This window comes from Ooceraea biroi, chromosome 12, assembly GCF_003672135.1.
Source record: "Ooceraea biroi isolate clonal line C1 chromosome 12, Obir_v5.4, whole genome shotgun sequence".
In the NCBI taxonomy this organism is placed as follows: Eukaryota; Metazoa; Arthropoda; class Insecta; order Hymenoptera; family Formicidae; genus Ooceraea; species Ooceraea biroi.
The window spans coordinates 740656-761916 of NC_039517.1; the positions used below are offsets into that span (position 1 = coordinate 740656).

Below are 21261 nucleotides of genomic sequence, written 5' to 3' on the forward strand. Positions count from 1 at the left end.
TCGTGCCATTCTCAAACCTGCCTGCATCACCGGGAGCCGGCCGCGCTTTCCCTCTCTTTCCATCCTACTCCACGTTTCCGAGACCTGTGGTTTCCTCTCCCCCTTCCCCTCCCCCTCTCTCGCCCTTCAGCGATCGTTCGGTTGCTGTGAATGCTGCAGCTTGCGGCGTCCGACGCAATGGACGCGTGTTTGATGGATCGACGGGGTCCGTGGTGTGCCTGTTCGCCCTTATCGCCCCGCATCACCACCCATAAAAATTCTTAAACTCTTCGAGCGACAAAATAATTGTTCAACCGGTGAAAAGTATTGAATGTCGAACAGCCGTGTCGAATAATTCAGATATTATGTTCCCTTACGGAAGCAGCATTTCATCTGTAACTGGCTTGAATAAAAAGGCAACCACGCGCGTGTTTATGGTACCTTGCCGGCGCTGTAAACCTCACGTATCGCGTATTATATTGTCACGCGCAACATCGCGCAAATATACGTGACACCCGCTAAGCCGACGAAAGTGCGATCGCGTCACGACGATGTTCGTTTCCGGCAAACGAGCCTGCTCGCTGCGACGATGGTTCGAACGCGCGTCTGCGTGCGACTGCGCCTGACTGACGCTCTCAAATTCCAGGAATTCTATCTCGCCAGAAATGCTCGAAAATCTTGTCTTGCAAGAAGCACGCGTTATATCTTGACGTAAACGTCAGTATCAGATGTTAAATGAAAGATGAATGGAAATTATATAAAACATAAATTGGAAAAAAAAGATTTAAATAAAACGACTTAATATAAAATCTATATAACTTTAATCGAGATTGACATTTAAATAAATAGACAATCAAATTTATAGAAAAAGAGAATGTTTTAAATAAATCCCTTCATAAAAGATATATGAAAATTATATAAATTGCAAAGAGGGAGAGAGAGAGAGAGAGAAAAAGAATTAAAAAATCAGAGAATTTCAAACAAGTTACTTACAATTAGACACGACTTAACAGTTTCCGCTGTTATACAAGAGATGTGTGCTCGATTTCAGAATACTGAGGAGCAAATTGCACGTTATTCGACCACGTCGCTGGATGAAATCGCCTGTACGATACGCGAACGTCGTTTCTCGCTTACAACCTGCATTATAAAATCGTGCACGAGGTGCGCCGGGCACAGGCGCAATTCGCTACCGGCTTGGGAATGTCCGACATCGTCGGAGCAGTGGCCTTTGCATTGGCAAAGACGGGCACGGTAAAAGTAAAGGCCTCGCGAGAGATGCGTAAGGGGAAAACTCGCCGTGACGATGCCGTTACCAGCACACACCACGTTCTGTTGTCGTCACGAATACCCGCTCGGTCATTATTTTTCAGAAACAACGTGGGAACTCGCGATCGATCAGGCGTGAACGCCGCGCTCTTGTTCACCACCCTGATCTCTTCAGCAGATCAGGTGAAATCGGATTACGCTCGCTGGTGGGGCGCACGATCGAAATTCAATCGCGAAATTCGATCGAGACAAACGCGTCCCTTCGAAAATGGATTTGATAGTTACGCGTAAACACGACGACGTTATTATATATGCTTCGTTGTTTATATAACATATTCTTTGTTGCATGGAATTCCTTGCGTTTTCTGAAAGTTGTTCTCTCATCTGTCGTGTTTGTGGCATGCACCTCGAAAATAAATTCTGAAGCCGGTATTCTCTCAGTTCGACGGCGCGATGGTGGTGAATTATTGAACGTCCTCTTACGAGGAGACGAAAGAGCGCAGCATCGCTGCGACGAGAGAGCAGAGCAGAGTGCGCTCTTTCGCTCGCTTTCCTCGTTCTTGCCGGGGCCAAAAGCGTTTCAGGCGTTCCACGAAGCAGAAGCAGAAGCAGCAGCGGCAGCGGCTGCAACACGAGAGTGGCCCGAAAAACGACGAGTCCGCGATCCGTGCGGTGCGTCATGCGTGAAAACCTACGCGCGCGTCAGCCCCATGGAACGCGCGTGCGCACGCTGAGAAAATTTCTTCGGCGACCGCTTCGAATCCTTTCGGGTTACAGCGAAGCATTGCTTCGCTTTTCGGAAGATTTCATCAGTCGTAATATAATAAATTACTATTATTATTATGTAATCTCTCTTTCTCTCTCTTTCTTTCTGTCTCGTATAAAAATATATATTTAAAAAGATTTAGGAAGAAAACAGGATGGATAAAAAAGAGATAACATTAAAAGAGGACTAAAATCTGTTTAAATCTGCGCGTCAGAGTTCCGTCGAATCGCTTCACCAATCCCACACAATTCGGCGCGGCGAATCCTAGAGGAGCGAGAGAGCTGCTCAAAGAAATTCCGATCTCCTCACTTTTCCCACACGGAGAGGCGGGGAGACCTCAGGACGCCGCGGGAAAAGGTTGATCGCGGCGTCGATCAAGGTTAACCACGTGGATATCGAGCGTGGCTCGATCCACCATCGATCATTAGTCGGAGGATTAACCGTTAGGCCCAACAATAATTATTCGGAACTCGAGAATAGTGTCGTGGCTCGTGCACGCGAGAGAGACAGAGAAACCGCAATTCTACTCGACAAATTCATCATTGTCAAGCTCTAACGCGATTTCGACTCGAATAGCGAGTTTTCATAAAAATTAACGATGCGTTCCCACGTATCTTGCTTAATTATATTCTTTGATCTTCTATTTTTGAGCTCGATCGTTGTGACGTCACGAATTCTTTATAAATAAGAAACGTTATTTAATATAATATTATAATAATGATAATGATAATGCAACATTATCTAGCAAGAATGATTTTATTTCTTGCAGAAAAATTTCATCTCTCAAAATTCGATTCAATCTGATCCGCCACGATTCTCGTTACGCTTTTCGTGAGACACCCAGTATATCTTTCTCTCTCTCTCTCGACGAGGGGTCGGTGCACGCATGCATGGGGTGCGCGTAACCTTGAGGACATAGTTACCTTCTCCGTTGGTGGTAAGCGAGCCGGGAAGTGGCATGGGCGTGCTGTTCTTGCAACGACGTTGATCCCCTTCGCTGGGCGCGCGATCTGAAAATAAACGAACAACCCCTTGAGAAACTGCGCTCTCGCGTCGCTTCGCACACAACCGTCTCCACCTCCCTGCTTCTCTTTTTCTCGATTCACCCGCCGTTTTCGCTTCACTCAATCTCCTTCACGCTCGCGCACGTCTCCCTTCGTTTTTGGATACCAAAAAACACGCACACAGCCATACCTACACGCGCGCGCGCGCACAAACACGTACGTAATCATGTTTGTTGCACTCGAGGAAAAAGAGGGGCAGGGAGGGAGAGAAAGAAACGAAAGAACGTGTATCTCGTAATTATGGCGATACGAGCGATTTTGCAACGTAATGCATCGCGATACCGAGCAGACGTGCGCTCGTTATCACAGAGAGGAAGGGGAAGGGGGGCTGGGGATCGAACGGCGAGAGAGGTTGATCCTCGCGCGGCGGAACGGCGCTGAAAAGTCCCGCGACGCGCGCGTTGCACGGAGTATTTCTTCTCATTGTCGGTCTCGGTGAACACAAGTGACAGCGGGAGGCAGAAGGTTCTGCGTAATTCTTTGTACTAGTACATCACCCGCGCGCCACCCCGATGCACGGCCGACGATTGACGTAATGCCGATCTCGGATTTCTCCGTTTTCCATCGGGGTCGCGGTAGATCAGATTCCTCTCGGCGCGGATGCGCGTTATCGTCCTCGACGCGAAACGGTGCGTTTCATTTCGTGCGAAGGCGAACCGAAAGATTAATCGAGCGGTGTGCGAATAGTTTCTTCGCGTTAGTTTTTTCTATAATCATTAATTTAATTATTAGTAATATTCCAAATTATCACAACATCGAATTAATCCTGTAGAATAATAAAATAATTGGCTATAAACGTTGTTAAATTATACACCCACGCCTTTCGTTGCCTCCCGAAGAGGAATCCACGCTCAGCTGCTTGATTCAGCTGCCAGTACTTGCGCGCAAAACCCGGCGTTGCGACTAATAGTTGGCGACTATTTGCGAGAAATTCACAATCGCTCCGCGAGCGCGAACACGCGTACGTGTGTGTGTGTGGTGGGGATAATTAAATGCAATAATTTCGGCCAAGAGAGACAGAAGCAGCCAGGGTAATCGCCCAACCGCGTGATTCATGCTCCTTGCGGAAATTCAAACGTCTTTCTCTTCCTCTTGCGGCGGAGAGCACAAAGGAGATGACAGAATCGTCCAAAATAATTATTCGCCCGGGACGGATAATTTATTCGCGCACGCCTCCGACATAGCAAAGATGTCGTGTAACAAGTGAAACGGTCGGCTGCTAGTTCGCTGCAGAACAATGCTAATCTATTCCCTTTTCCTCGGCCCACGATCGTCCGATTTTAGTGTCCTTTGAAATCCATTTCTTTTTCTATGCCTCGTACCCGTTCGTCCCTTCATTCGACATCTATATGCGACTTCTAATTTTTTAAAATTTTACATAAGCACTTGTTTCATCCTGTACAAAAAATAACGCCAATAAAGAAATTAAATAATTCAATTTATCCGGGAAGAGATTTGAACTTCTTCGACATCACGCGAATAAATAAATGCTAATAGAAAGACTTTTAAAACAATAATCTAATTTACTTTGTGGCAAGGAGTCGAGCTTCGCCGTCATCGCGCAAAGAAACGTTAACAAAGAATGGAATAATAAGTTAGCTTGGCGAACACGTAACACCACGGAAACGGAGACAGCCGGTGTTTGCGAGTTAATATCTTCTTAAATATCGCAATGTGAATAGCGGCCGATTATCGTACAAAGGAGCCTGACGAGTTTCCTGAGGATCGATGGCATGCTAATCGTTTCGAGGATAGAGACTGACCGGTGGAAGGCCGGGGTCCATTCACTAAAAGAGAGGATGACGTCAGAAGAACAAGTCGGACAAGAGGGCGGTCGCATTCCTCTCGAGTTCCAGAGGCTCGTTCCTGCGGGAGAAGCGGCATTTCCTGCCCGCAAACGAGAACTAAGAACATTAGAGAAGGCACTATGATGAGGACACGAGGCGAGGAGGGAGTTGGGGGGAAAGGGGAGGGCGAAGGAATTTCTTCAAGGATTTGGAAGGCACTCGTCTCTATTCTTAGGACCGAATTATTTAAAAAATCCGCCAGCCGCATCCCCCCGCTCTCCCCCTTCACATCGCGTCAACCGGCAATGCAGGAGGGTCCCCCTCTATACCTTTCGCCAAATCCTCGTCCTGTTTCCCACGACGATGAGAGCCTATTCGCATAGTTATATAAATAGACGACGAGAAAATCGCCCGATACTTCCTGATCATTCGAACAGATTTCTCATTAGGTTTCTTTTTCTTAATTCACTTCATCTCGGTTGATATCGTGTTATATGCAACAATTTTATGTAAAATTCGCGAATTCGCCGCTTACAGTTTATTGCGTGGTAACGCGTTTGTCGTTCACGGTCGTCTGATCGGGGTGATTCCAACAATGCGCAAGTGCCATTTCCAACAAGCGTCGGGAAGGATACGATTTATTTACAAAGTAGCCGGACGAAACAGTCACCGCCGCCGCCGCCGCCACCGCGCGATTTTGGCACGCGCGTCACCCCACAAAGGGAACGTAAATATAATTCCGCGAAATACCGCGTGTCACCGTAAGCCGTTAAGTGCCGCGCGAATCTACAAAATAGTGTCACCGCCGAGTTTGCAAAAATATATAGCCACGCGGAAGACTCGCCCGGCGGCGCCACCGCGCCCGCTCATACAAGGTGCGGATTTGTGAATTATGGTCTTCGGGTCGGAAAGAGAGAGAGCGAGTGAGCGAGCGAGAAAGAATATCGATATCTTCCTCTTTGCTCCGACGATGTCGTGACCACGATAATTATCGCAATGCGTAATTTTCGGGGCAATCCCGAAAGTCCGCGAACGAACTTAAAAATTACACGAAACTTTATTAAAAGAGTTATAAAAAATGTGCGCACGCGAAATAAAATTCTATTTAATAAAATAAATATAAAAAAGTAGAAATATTGTTTATTTAATTATATTTCCCGTGCGAAGGATATCGACAGATTCAACTTACTTCTGACATTGTAACTTGCAAGTACAGATTTAAGTGTAGATCGTAAGGCCGTCACGGGACGCGGATCGTCGCGACGAGCTGACATTGGAAGTCGCGTCGGCGACGTCATCGCGCGCATTGCGGAGCGCACTTGCGCTCCGGAGACCGCGAGGAGAGGACGGGAGAGCGGAGAGGCGACAGGCTGCATCAAATTAGGGATCATTCGGTGGCGAACGGTCAAAATCGGCGGCTCTCGTCTCTCGCCGGCCACTTCTTCGGGCTTCTTCGTGTCCCTCCGATCCGGAAATCAGCGTTGCCGTCCGATCTCCGACCCGATCGCAAGGCGCTGCCGCCGGCGCGTTCGGCAGAGCGAAGGAGGGCACCGGAATGCGAGAGAGCCACTCCCGCCGATCGCCGGCAACTCGCAGCGCTCGGTCGAGCGGAGACGAGAGGAGAACGAAAGGAGGATGAGAGAGAGAAAGAAAGAATGAAGAGAGAGCGAGCGAGAGATAAAGAGGGGGAAGGGGAGCGAGGGAGAGGAAGAGAAAAGGACGGAAGGAAGGAGAGAAGGGATGTATCAAGGACGACGTCGGTGCGGGTAGGCAAGCGTAAGAGTCGGGCGACAGGCGCCCACCGTTCCTGCCGCGGTACTCGGGGGTGGGGAGGGGAAAGGCCCTCGCGTTACACCGCTGCACGCTATTCAGCCCCACCCTTCGGGGCCGGCGCTAAGGGGCCCTATATGTGCCGTGCCCTTAACCTCGCGACGTACGCGTCCCTTTGCTGCTCTCCCTCAAGGCTGCCCGCGAGAATTCCGCACTCGACGCTCGCGTCAACGTTCCCTTCTTTAACATTGGGGGCTTATTTACCGAGAAAAAGTGCTCTTTGGGACTTTTCTCGCTCGCGCCTATCTCTCGATCTTGGTACGAATGACGGATGGCATTCTACCTGCTCCACAATGGCTGCGTTCCCGGTAAAATCGCAGAGGCGGCGCTTTTTTTAAAACCGGTTACGCGTCATATCTATTGAGCGTTCTTCTCAAGACAAGACCGTCTCGCTGCGTGTTCCACGTTTTTCCGCGGACCTCGCGTTTATTTTCCGCAATGACGGAATGTTCATTTTCAAGGGAAAATGAAGTAATGGAGCTGAAAGGAAGTTGCCTGACAAGGTGCCGACGCGACAGAAATCAGATCCGATCTCTCTCGAAAGGGCGAATTTAATCTCTCCACGGAGAACAGACTGAAAAACGTAAGCTGCTGCGTAACGCGCGATACGCGGCGACGCTTGTCCTCGCGCGCGTTTGAAAGGGACTGCGCGCACGTTGTCCTTCGTCGGATTCGTTGAAATTTGCGCAACCACACTGCGCCAGCGAGATTCTGAAGCGGTGCGAGCAGCACGGGGGGAAATCGAGTAGAGTTCGTAAAGAAAATATCCACGATGTTGCAAATAATACAATATTTAAATAAATAATAGAAATAAAATATTTGCACGTTCGTAATTTTCCTGCAAAAGAAAATTTTCGAAAACAACTCGTTCAGCCGACGAATGTGGATCGAAGGGACCAGTCGCATCCCGCGCACGCGTCACTCGACTCTGTTAAACAATAAGTTCAATAGAAGTGAGAAGAAGCAAACTTCACGAGAATACTCGGTATTTACACCCGGAAAAACACCAAAGCGATAAAATCGTCGTCGCGCGTTCTTTTCCACGGGGTCACCCCTTACTGCCCAGTTCCCTCCGCCCCACGATCGAACGAGCGTGCGCACGACTCCCGCGAATTTTCCACGCGAGTCATCGAGTCGGACACGATCGAGTTGCGTCGTTTCGCGGCACCGCGAAGTATTGCGGAATTACACGCGTCACGTCTTTCGCGGCAGCAACAAGTGGACGGACTTTTATCCGCCGCGCGCCTCGGCGCGGTGGCCCAGTTTCCGCGATGGGGCGTAAATTCGCGCTGTCGTCGCCCGAGGGACAGAGATTTACGACGAGTCTCTCTCTCTCTCTCTGTCTGTCTGTCTCTTTCTTTCTGCCTCCTCGCTGAGAAGAAGCTGCTCAATTTTCCTCCCACGCCTTGCCGGGAAAGGCATCGGGGGAGTCTCGCATTCTCGATCCCGCGATATCGTATCGGCGTGCGTAAACTCAAGCCAGCGTTCAGTATCGAGTGATGAATTATTCACGATTAATGAATAATAACGTTAAACGCGACTCTCATACCGGAACAACTTGCTCGAACGCCGAGAGTGAATCACGTTACACGTGATCGCGACTCGGCTCTACAAAATTGAGAAAAGCCAGAACCGACTTAATAAACGGAACGAGTAGTATCTATCTAAATACTGTTTTGTATTAATTACCGAAATTAAATCGCTGATTACGGCGATTATACATGTATCATTCAGGCTTCAACATATACACACGTGTAGACACGTGCACGCGCGCGCGTGGTCCTCTCCATCGATCCACGGGAGATATTGACCTCAGGCGCTACGCACAACGCGCGACCAGAGTATTTCTCTTTGTCGTACTTTGCGCGTCCACTATAATCTCTGCGGACACACATGTACGTCGGTGTGCGGTTCTCTTAGCTGCGGGCGCTATTATTTCATTATATCGACCCTTGCGCACACATACACACGATGCCGCCGTCAATCGCCGGATATAGGAACACACACACTCTCGGTTTTTAATAGGAAATCAATTTAGAAAATTTGTCTTTTTCTATCTTTTTTGATTATATTTTTACGTTTTTTTAGGAGAATCGTTGTCTTGCTCTTTTTTGATTTTTCATTTCAGCGCGGACGTGATCGAATCGATCGATACGAATCCACGTAATCGGTAGACTGGTTTTCGCACGGATGCCAACACGTAACCGGCTCGTTCCCGAAGGAGGTACTACCGATGAACGAGGAGACTCGGCGCGCCGATTACGCTCGCGTGTAATTGCATAACCAGCTCCTCGCGCGAGAGGAGGACTCTCGACCGCACGAGAGGCGGTCTAGAGGCGAATCTATCGATGACCCCGCAGCGGCCGATCCGCGCGTACCGCGCGCGAGTTGATCCCGAGAGAACCAGTTTAGGTTCGGAAGGAGAAAAGAGAGAAACGAAGAGGCGATAGTCCAAAACCAGATGAGGAGGAGAAGAAGAGAGGGACAATGGGAGGAAGCGAGAGGAGAATACGCTTGGAAAAAGAAAAAGCGCCGTCGCGAACGTCTCTTCTCTCGCGGCTGCGCGTCTTTCCGCGAGCTGCGAAGCGGTTCCTTGCGTTTATTGGACCGTCGATTGCATAATACGCTCGCGATACGCATCACCGTTTGCTACGACGATTATATTCGCTCTCCGAGGTACATTGGTGAGAGAGAAGACAGTTTCAAGAGAAGAATAATGCGAAAATAATTTCGAACTTAATTTGAATTTTGTTCCTTGATAAAATCATCAAACTTATTTGCGTCGAAATTTCTACAAATCTGTCGGGTTAATTAAAAATTAAAATTAATAAACAGAAATAACAGTAAAGAAAGCCGATTTTTTATCGAGAAACGAAATCGAAAGTAACGTCGACGGTAATATAACGAATGCCGGCGCATTCGCGATACGTGCAGCGAGATCGCGATCAGCCTCCACCATCTGGATTCTGGACCAGTATCGGCTTGGCGGATACATTGATCAACCGCTGAAACGGCAATATCATGAAACCTATCGGCGTATCGCGATCAACAGGATCGGCTTACGGCGCGTACTCATAATCGCGCGCAGAGCTACGAGCAAGTGCACGTTATCCCGATCTTCGATTTATTCGTCCGTAAACCCGTTTTATTTTTATCATCCAACGTATCCGCGCGAAAACTTAAACGTACGTGCGTAGTTTATTCCTCGCGAGAGAAATTTCGCAAGTACACCGTCGTCGGGTTTACGTCGCCAGGTAACGTTACGCCGTGTGCCAGGCCGAGAACTCTCGATATATGTGACTAGAATGCCATCGTAAATGCATATTCACCAACGTCTTTTACGATACGCCCGTCCCTAACCGTCGACTCCACCTAATAAAATTGTCGGTTTTATTTGCGACACCGCGGGTCATTTGTCATTTTCCGAGTTCGTCCGCGCGCGTTTGCAGTCGCCAGCTTCGCTATCGACGAGAACCAATGTTTCCAAAATTTCAAATTCCAAATTCCAAGTTTAAGTTATTTCAAAACTTAAGGCCCAGTTCCACAACTTACTTTATATATACAGCTGTTTATATAAAATTAAAATATAATAACATTTCTAAACGTTATCTTATTATCTTTTTAAGCGTCGTTTGTTTGCATGGATGCATCTCATGTTTGCAAGAAATTTTATAAAAATCGGGTCTTTTCGGAACTCCGAGTGGAAGAGTGTCACTCGCGAGGTGGTATCACATTTGTGTCCCGGATTATGTCCAACCTTGCTTTGGGCTAGGTCGTGGGACACGATACGCGCGTTAAGGAGAGGCGAACCTACTCGCTCCGCTTGTACAGTAAACGTTTGCAAGCAATAAACATGAGTTATCGCTGGCACGGTTGCGCGAAGACACGCGCGCGCATACATGCACACACATTCACACGGCGTATCCGCATTCTCGCTCGCGGAGAGACACTCTTGATTACAGCGTGAAAGACGAAGACACTCACCTTCGGGTCTCAGTCTGTCGGCGATAAGGCAGTACGGGGGTGGCGGCGACTCTGAAATCAAAAGTGATAGTTATTGTATTGCCGCGCAACTTCGCAGCCGTTTGTGATGAATGAGAATTACGACGTTCTCAATAAAATAAAATATCGCGCGTGTAAGAGGCGAAAGAATTTTTGTTCCAATTAATTTCGTGAATTCCAAGAAATTTGTTTCCTTTTAGTTTCGATTTATTTATCATTAGTTACATGAATTTCACTTATTTAATTAATATTACGTCCTCTCGATTTCGATCGGAGTTACTTTTCTGCCGCTTCGTGCGGACTCGCGAAGTCGACCGCGAAGGTATCGAGAAAAAAAAACGGACTCAAGGCCCCGAGCGGCTCTCGATTAAATCGAAATTAATGGCGTTTCTCGACAACGACGACGACGACGACGCGACGCGAAGATACCGCGACGACGGGCGCCCGTTAGAAGAGAGAAGCTCAGCTCCAAAAGCGGCGAGTTCTATTATCGGCGCGCGGAGCGCCGGCGAAACCGGTACGCCGTTTTTCGTCCTTTTACGTGTATCTCGCTCTCTGAGGGTATAGGGGACAAACCGCGGCGCGAATATCTCAAACGTCAAGGTAACCCCGAGGAGCGGACGAGCTCCTAAGAAAACGGAACGCCGCGCCGCTGCCTCCTTCGCCTTCGCGGCCGAGATACGGTATACGTGCGTGTACGTACCAGGTAATTACGTCCCCGAGGAACTCGCGTCGCGACCGAAACGAGCACTCATCACTCAATTAGCCTTATTCGCTCGACTCTCGGATAATGCAAAATCCGTCGACCTGAAACTTGTCTCGAACTTGTCTCTCTCGAAAATCTCGAATAATCAATAATTTTCTTTAATGCTAAATTAAATGTTAATTTTGGAAAAAAGATCGTTCGTTTCTTTATCGCGCTCCGCGTGAATAAAGATTCAGGCGCGACACAGCAATAACAATATTATACGATCGAAGATCGTCATCTCGCGCGAGAACGCGCGAACGGAGATCAATATCGATCGATATTGATCCTCGGGATTGAAAATATCACGTGTCAAAAATACCGCGAGGTTGTTTGTCTCAGGCTCGATTTTCGAAAGACGGAACCACGGAAAGCAGATACGTCGGACTTGTTGACTGGCGATAGGAAGGCGCCCGGGAGAAATCGCGCCGAAATTCCTAGACGATAACGAGCGTGGCGCGGCGTCGACGCGTAATGGCCGCCTGTCGCGCCTACACGTGGATTCTCTCGGCGGCGCGTCTCTCTCTCTCTCTCTCTCTCTCCCGATCACGCTTGATTCCTCTGCAAAGCCAGCCGCCGATCGTCGGCCGTCGCGTCGCCGTGCCGGGCTTTAATAAAGCCGGGCGCGGCGCGGCGGCGTGTCACTCATCGAGGCGCACCTCGAACTTTGAGCCAGAGTTGGCACGATTTGAATAACAAGATGCGAGCACGAATTAAACAGCGATATTTTAGCTGCTAATTAAGGCACTCGGTAATAAACGCGCGGCGCTACATTGCGTAACTCGCGCCGCCGCGCCATCGTGCCGCCACCGAGTATCTCCTCTTCCTTCTCCCCCTCCTGGGAGAACGGGGACGCACCTATTTCTAGGCCTGTTCATCCGATTGTTACGAAGAGTATAAATATCATTACGCTTATTGAGCCGATCAGCCGTATATCGATCCCGAAGCGGAACGATGCCATGTGCGTGGATTATTTATAATTCATCACAACGTTTCCGGCTAACGTCCCTCCACTTGGATAATAAAAATTCACGCGTGGAAAAGTGCGGGAAAATTTACGAGTACCTCGAGTCGATTTCGAAATTCTCTTAAACTCGCAAAAATTCATAAAGAACTCGCGAATTCCGAGCGTCGCGCGCGCGGACAGGCTCCAAATTCGCGATTCTCCGAGCAGAGTCCGACCGAATCGAGCCATACGGGAGGAATAGCCACGGCGGCCTCTTCCTCGCGGTTTTCGGGATATGAATGAACGTCGTCACGGCGGAGAAAGTCGCGCGCGTTTACGCGCCGCGGCGATTTGCGTAACAACCACGGCGGTCGCATCGCCGTCGTCGTCGTCGCCGCCGGCTGGAGCCGATGATAATCGATTCCGCCGGCGTGAATTATTAACCGGCCACCACGGCGACGTTCGTAAGCGCCGCCGCCGCTACTGCCGCCGCCGTCGCCGTCGACGCCGAATGCAAAAACAGATAAAGACGGCTGGCTGGTGTCGCGGACGTTACGAAAACACGGCGCCACCGCGGGAGCGATTTACGCGCGATAAAACACGCCGGCCGGTCGGCGCGATTCGATACGAAATTAGCGTGCGCTATCGGCGATCGCTGACAACGGCCATCGCGCGTCCGGTGTTTGCGAGCCGGAGCGAGGTTGCGCGTAAATCGAGCCGCTGTCGCGGAAAAATAGACTAACAGCTCCGGTCGCGATTACTTGATCATCGCGCGTATGCGTCATCGTGTATCGAATATGCGCATTATTTCGAGCGATGCGGGCTCCGAGCGACGCGTGAATGGCGGCGTATTAAAAAAGCGGAATTGACAAATGTTTTTAATATGCGCGTTACATGTATTACTTTTTGATTTATGTACAAGTGGTTTTGCAGGTTTATGCAATAATAATTATCTGGTTATTTGCGATGCATTTTGTTATCGTTTATTCGCGAAATGCGAGACATCGGATGTTATATCGTACGTATCATGAAACTAGAATAAATATGCAATACCGGAAGTCGCATTCATCGCGCATGCAAACACGTGAACATAGGCGTGAAGCACTGGGTGCGTGGTCGGTCTTTGTTTTCAAGAATAAACTCTAATTTAAGTGGCTCGGAATTTGTCCGGAATGCGCAGTGAACTTAAATTCCTCGAAAGAATTCTCGATCTCGCCGAAAGCGCTAACGTGCGTGTCGGAGACTGCGAATATAATAACGTATCGATGTTGGCCAAGATTCTGACACCCTCGGCTGCCCCCGATCCCAACAAATCTCAACATTTTTTCGGCGATCGAAGGTTAACACTGTGAATAAATGTGTTCATACTAGCTACTCCAGAAAATTTCTAAACTTATAATAAAGTAGAATTGTTTTCTATCAAGCATTGGGGATACTGTTTTGTACATAAAAGCAAGATGCAACGATAATTATATGTCATTAAAAATTAAATCTCTTCCAAAAGCAGCGGCGTGTGAAATTTGGATTTAATTTTTCATTTTGTAGAATCGAAATCTGAGTTTTATATCACACATCTTCCACCGCGAACTCTCCTTCGAGATTTAAGGAGATACGTAAATGATAACGCCTTATCTTCCATTTCACTTCAAACAGCCTGCGATTCGGCGAATCAGCGTTGAAACGCTCAATGGCATTCCCAGCGGCATCGGAGACCCATTCCTCTCCAGCGGGAGCCTTATCGAGCGCCCCGGCTCTTGCTCGCTTATGCGAGGGACGGGGAAATCGCCACTCTATTTTAACGCGACGACCCACCGTCCCGCCGATACGAAGACGAGATTCCGGTTGGTGCGAGTCTCCTGCGGCCAGTGCGAACAGCCGCTTGCCTGCCTGCCCGTCCACCACGGCGGCGGTCTCGCGCCGACCGATGCCGAGGCCATGCGAGGCCGGGCAGAGTCGGCCGAGCCGAAGCGCCTACTCGCCTGCCTGCCTGCCTTCGTGGGGTTCGACTCAGTTCGGTCAGCTCCTCGGCTAATGCCGGCTGGCCTCGACAATTAGCTGGCGCCAGCAATGACACGCAGCGGCGCCGGGCTGTGCTCCTTCCCCCTCCCTATCCCGCTCTCTGTCTCTCGTTCTCTCTTTCTCTCTCTCTGTCTCTTCGTAGCCGTCGCGTCCCACCTCGCATCACCCAGCCCCCGCGTGATCCCGCGACGACGGTCCCGCCGCGCGACGGACGGTACCCTCTCCGCGTGCCCCCGATCACCCCTCGCCGCCGTTGCCCTTCCTAACCGGCGGCGCGGCGCGCACATGCTCGACGGCGCCCTGTCCTCTCTGCTCGGTCTACCACCCGCTCATCTCTCTCGCTCTCGCGGCATCACGCTCTTCCTCTCTCGGCTGCTATAAGCTCGCCTCCTCTCCCGCTCTTTCTCCACTCGTCGCGTCCGTTCTTTCTCTTCATCTCTCTCTCTCTCTCTCTCTCTCTCTCTCTCTCTCTCACCGCCGCCTCACGGTCGACCAACCCTTCCCACTCTCCTCACTGTCTCTCTTTCCACTAACCGCGACTGACTCGCCCAATATACGTTTTATTTTTAGATTCATTTCCTTCTGACCATAACTTTAATTGTACAGGCTATTGGCAAGTGTCTACCCGTCCGTCTCTCTTTCTTTCTTCCTTGTTGATCTCGTCTTTAAACCACGCTCTATCCCACTACGCTCGCTTTTCTTCTTTCATTATCAACGCATGTTTTTGCTCTCGTCAAGTTTTCCTCGTTGCTCCGTCTTTTTCCCTCGCTAAGGTGAGCAGTCTGCGAGATCGCAATCGGACGGACGTCGATGCCACGGACGCGCGTCTATTCCGTCGTTCCGCTTTCTCCCGCGCTTCTCTTTCCCCAAATGCGTCGGCTTGGATCGTCGGACACGACCACGCAGTTATTATTAGCCGTAGAAGCCTCAGCCTCGCGGGACTCGAAGGATCCTCTTATTTTCCCTGTAGTCTTTCGCGTCGTTAATTATGAAACGCGCCTGTTGCACGCCGCGCCGCCCTCGCATCCTCGCCGACCACTCTCTCTCCGTTTCTAGATTCTGGAGATCTTGTCAGCAGCGGATCGCTCGCAACGGCGCGATTCTTCAACGATGAACGCTCGGTATCGATACATCGAGACGATATCAAGACCGATCCCGTTCACGGCGCGCTTGACTACAACGAATCGACGTCGTTACGATCCAGCCCCGCCGGGGCTTACGCTATTTTTCTCGCTCGCAAATCGTAATAATCCATATAATTAAAATCGTGTAAATCTGCATATCTGATCGCGGTTTTGCAACTTTGTTGAGGACACGTTAAATGAGCGGCGCGTTGCACTCACGGCGGATTTCCGCGAGCATTTAGTTGCGCGCTAAACCGCCCCGGCGCTCGATTAATCGTGACCACCGTGCAACGGGGAGGCGCTCTCCCTGTGATCCGTGGCAAATGTCCTCGACGTAGTTTTGTGTATATGTGTGTGTGTGTACGCGACGACGTAATTAGTCGGCGTTATTTATCGGCACGATTAACGGAGGCCTCGCGATCAAGCCTCGTGGCTCTTATCCGGGGGATAAATATTTATCCCAGGCGTGCTCCCTCGCTCTCCCGCCGCCGCCTAATGTTAATTTCACATACGCGAGCTAAACTCGTTATCGAATATTTATTGCACGAGGTTTTCTATTTTTACAATGCGGGATTGCGGCGTGGCGCGGTGCGATCGCGATCCCCATGCGAGTCGAGCGAAAACATACAAATTTCGCGATACGTCGATCTTCAGCGTTGAACGATTCCTCTCCTCGACAAATTTTAGACGCCCGAAAAATGTGCTTTATGATCACGTTTCAAAGATACAAAAAAAATACAATTCTACCTAGAAAACAGTCAGACAGTTCTTAAGTTTCATAACGCGTAATTTCCGGATTCGTTTCGAGACGATATTTTGCGATTCGATCGCCGTGCATGCCGCGCCGACGTTGAAACGACTTCGTGGTTCGCACGATCGAATTCGCTCGGCTCGAGCTTCGCGGCGGCGGCGGCAGCGGCGACGGTGGTGGTGGCGGCGGCGGCGACGGGTTAAATGATCGCCGGGGTTACGTAAAGGCGTGTTTTGCTGGCGCCTGGCTCGCTCTCGCTTCCTCTCTCTCTCACCCGCGTTATAGGACGCGACGCTTTTTTGCGGTCGAAGTCACGTCGCACGGACAAGAACTCGGGAGAACGGCGAGATAATCCATAATTTCGATGCTTTCTTGAAAACCGGCGATTATAATGAATTATACGTTGCATGTATGATAAAATAATAGCGCGCCCTGTCGTATTAGTGCCAATATAACAACGTGCACGAACTTGTTCCGTGAAGCTGGAAAGACGTCGAAGTTCGTTTTCACGCGTCTGATTTTTGAAACGCGCCGTCACCAAATGAAAATTGACAATGAGAAATGCACAGATATGAAACTTCAAAAGAATGGCGAATCACTTGTTTTTCTTAACATTCTAGTGGCTATCCTATCTGCAGAGTTTTATTGCCTTCCCGACGCCGAGAACGTAAACGTTTTCGAAAATGATTCTAAGAATGACTCAAATGGCCAAGTTCTACTTCTCCTATCATTAAAGCTAAGCCGCGCAAATGAGCGTGTTCCTTATGGACGAATCCTGCTTCTTTTGTGCCTTAAAGGAAATTCTCTATTATGGCTGGACGATGACAAATTTCAACTCCGAGAATGGAGGCGCCGAGCTTGCAAGAGTACTCGTCGGTTGTCACGTTTGGGTTGTGCATTGTATACCTGTCGGGCGGTTTTAAAAAGGCACTCCAGAAGATAAAAGGGACTGTTAAGTGCTTGTGAAATCGCTATCCGTCCTTAAAACGTATGAGTCTCTTGTAGGAGACGATTGTCGCCATATGGAAGAATTTTTGATATTTCTAAATAAGATTATTCGTCGTTAGCTTCGATGAAATCAATTTTCCCGCAATTGAAGCTTTCGGCGCTCCAATAATGTTCTATTATTATTTAATTATATATCATTCGCGGCGATGTTATCGAAGTTCACGGCAATTGATTTACAACAAAGCTTGTAGCGTTCATTGAGCAACAGAGTAGTCTTTTTTTACGTCTACCTGCTCGGGTCTCAGAAAATTGTCAGAGAACCGATATTCATGCCGAGATGCCGCAATCTTTTCCCGTAAATGTATACTGTCTGTTTGTCCACATTGCGAACGTAACCAAGTAGACGTCGGCTGATCCTCATGCGTATCGGTAATAAATTAACGTCTTACATTGAGCCTGAGCCTTTAAGCTCGTTAGCACCGGTTGACGATGCGCAGGTGACGATTAGCGTTCGGTTTGCGGTCTACTACCGCCGTTACAATGTAGTAGTAGTCGGCTGTAGCGTTTACGATGTTAAATTATTCGTCTAGACACCGATGTCGACGTTCGATAAAACGACGTTGTTAAAACGGTATTATGAAACGTGTCACCGAAAAGGACGCGTACATACCGCTGACCCGAGAATTTTTAAGTGTCTTCGACGAAAATAGATTCATATTTATACACGTAGAATTGTTGAATGATTCAATATTAAAGATTAAAATTAAGACGATAAGGATTAATTTAAGTCAAATTAAGGAACGATTAAGAATTAGAAAACACCTTTCACGCTGGAAGTTTACACGGGACGATTACATTAATTCTGATCCCCGGAGAGAGTCTTGTTAAATTTATATTTAAATTAGATTTAAAGATTATCCGAAATGAGTAAACTTCAAGCGAGGATTGAAATTTAGTTGCTCGAGTGTCTGGCGAACCGGTGCGGTGCCTCGACCGAACAAATGCGGCGGCAAATAGCCGGCTGGCGAGTTTTGGCGCACGAATGTCGAGATACAGTTAGCGCGAATTAGCGGGTGTCATGTAACGCGTGATTTTAGAGTGCGGCCTGTTCTCTCGCTGGCGTCTCGCCGTGGCACGAACTTACTCAAGTTCGCTGCGACGAAATAGAATAAATAACGGAATTCCGAATATAATCGAAAGCAGGCGCTCGAAGGGTCTACTTACCGGGTTTGCAGAGCCGACTCCAGTGATACGGGTTGCAGCATATGTATACGGGGTCTTTAGCGGAATGACAAATAGGGAGTCTCTTGAGCTCCGAGGAGTGCTCGAGATCCGGCCACCGCCAGATCTGACAGCAGAGCAGGTGCGGGTCGCACGGCGCGCCGACGCCGCTCTCGGCCGGTCCTCTCACCGCTGATGAAACGACGGCGTTTCCCGCGCAGCACGGTCTGTCTGACGGCGAGCGCATCGGCGACGACGCGGACGACGCGGAAGAATCCTCCGACGCGGAGCAGCAGCTCTCCTGCTCGTCCTCGACGGAGGACGAGCGGTGATGCCTGCCGGAGCGGTGGTGGCGATAATGACGGTAGCGGTGATGATGGAAGTGACGGGGATGATGACGATGCGGCCTACCGCCGCCGCCGCTGTTACCAGCATGCTGTTGCTGATCGTACAGATGATGATCGTCGGCCGGTCGGCGTGCCGATTGACGCGGCACGAGCACGCACGAGCCGAGTTCGGCGCCGCAGCTCTCGACGGCGGTCAGCAGCATCTCCAGTTGATTCTCCTTGAGCGTCTTCAGGAGCTCCTTGCACCTCAACACCCGGGCCGGATCTTGTTGCTGTTGCTCGTCGTCATCCTGACTCACGTCCCCGCCGCAGCAGCCTTTGTGCAACCTGCTGGACACCGTCATGATACGATTACCGTATCCCACCGCTCCACCTCGCGCCGCGCCACTTGCCGACAACCCCGCTCCTCTGCTCACTTGCCGGCCCGTCGTCGTCGTGCTGATGTTGTTGTTATTGTTATTATTGTTGTTGTTGTTACTGGCCGTGCTGTCGTAGCCAGTGACGCCGCTTGTGCTGTTGCCGCTGCTCGTGCGATGAAACGTACGTGACGATGAATCCTCTTGAGCTTCACACTCGGTTTCATGCTCCCCACGGACCTTGGCCTTCTTCAGCAGACGTCTAGTGAGCACCGTCTGTTTGCTCCAGAACATGAACATGAAACAAGATTTGCGGTACGCGCATTTGGTGGCCAGTCCTTTTCAACGTAGCCGCCTAGGAAAACAAAAAGGGGGAAACACCGTAAGAATGAGCGGGAGGGCTAAAACCAGATTGCACGTGGTCTCGCGCGCGCGCCAGCGGCTGCCTCCCTCTTCCCAGCACTCTTCCTCTCCGCGACAACCCCCCTTTTTTTCTCTCCTCTTTTTCTCGACCAACACCAAATACGCACTGTCAACCGAAAAAAAATGATTTTAAAAAATCACACCTCTCCTCGTGTTCACCCGCGAAAAATCACAGACAACGAAGCGAGCGGGCACGCACGCACACGCGAACACAGTTGCAATTGCTCTCACTTGCTCGCTCGGCCGCGCGCGCACGAGCGTGTATATTTATTTATGCCTCGCGCGCACTTTGGATCACGATCCCGAAATAGGTGACAGTCCGACGGAGCGCCGCGGAGCTCCGTTTCACGCTTCCCTTCTCGCTCCCTCGCGGATTCTCTCCTCTCTCACTCTTTTCTCGCCGTTCCGTTCTCCTTCCGAGCCGGCTGGCGCGGTGCGCTTCTCGCCCGGTGATATTTCCGACTTCCAACGATGGACGGCAATGGCTGAGAGGAACGGTCCACCTTTTCTCCGTCAGGTGCGTTTTTTCGTTGCGCCAATGAGCGATCCGGAGCGGACGAACCACCACCACCACCACTACTACCGGCTGACCTTGAACTCTCATTTACCTCCCGTCGCCACAGCGCCACGCTTCTTCCCCGGGACCGAGTGTTGATTGTTCCTCGTGATGGACAAGCCGTTTCCTCAATGTTTCCGGCCTCAATGTTGTCGACACACTCCTGCGCCCTTAACGGGATTCGACTAGCTGCCGGTATTTCCGATCTCTCTCACCAGTCCCTCCGTCTATCGCCAACGGACACCCCGCGGGGGCGAACAATCCGTACGACCGCCGTGAACGCAAGCCACTGTCGGCATCGTCGCGACGGCGACGAACGAAAGCGGCGGCGGCGGCGGCGGCAGCGACTCGTGGACGCCAGTCGACGCGCGACGTCGTCGGTCGCGCGCGCGGCGGAACGATGATGACGACGACGACGACGATGTATGACGCGCGATTATACACGCGTGTGCACTCGACGATCACGGTGACCGTCGAGATTACCGACGGACGCGCGTGCGCGCACTGCTACCGTTGTGTCGTATCGTGTTATGCACTTCTTATCCGTTACACACGGGAGGTGGAGAAAGAAGAGACTATTTACGAGACGGTAGGGGGAGGGGAGGGGTAGTGAAAGAAAAAGAGAGAGAGAGAGATGAGCGGGAGGGTGGGTATAGGCACGAAACGAATCGGTCGGCGCACGCACGACACCCGGCCTTTACTTTCCTCGGCCGTCGCGTATCGAGGGCGACGCGGTGCCTTAACCTCGCGACCCGGCACACACACGCGCACACAGCGGAGAAGAAAACACACATACACACACACACACACAAGGGACACGTGTATATTATACGTATGGCCGTCGTACGGTTGACGATGAGCAGTGTGTGTATGCACCGGCGATGTCGCGCCACTGAAAATCTCTCTCGCGGCGCCGCCTCGGCCTCGGGCTCCTCTTCAGGAGGAGGGATTCGCGGCGCTGGCTCTCGCCAGCTGCGACGACGACGACGACGACGATGACCACGACGATCTTTTCGTCGCCGAGCAGCGACGGTAATAGTTGTCCGACCTCGATGACGCTCGATGTCGCAGAGGAACGCGATAACGCCGCACTCGTGCCGTCGCCAATGCCGGTACCACCACTGCCGC

General features: G+C 50.4%; 1 protein-coding gene across 2 annotated transcripts in view; it reads right to left on the minus strand.

The window, feature by feature from the left end:
- LOC105278836 (mothers against decapentaplegic homolog 6) overlaps positions 1–21261 on the minus strand; it is a 56417-nt gene that overhangs the window by 24028 nt on the left and 11128 nt on the right. For both annotated transcript variants that reach the window (XM_011338230.3, XM_026974123.1), the window contains 3 exons: positions 18455–19509; positions 10680–10730; positions 2938–3024 (listed from right to left, as the gene is read on the minus strand). In XM_011338230.3, the coding sequence (XP_011336532.2) occupies positions 2938–3024; positions 10680–10730; positions 18455–19454 (1138 nt within the window). In that variant the 5' untranslated portion in view covers positions 19455–19509. The remainder of the gene's footprint in view (positions 1–2937; positions 3025–10679; positions 10731–18454; positions 19510–21261) is intronic.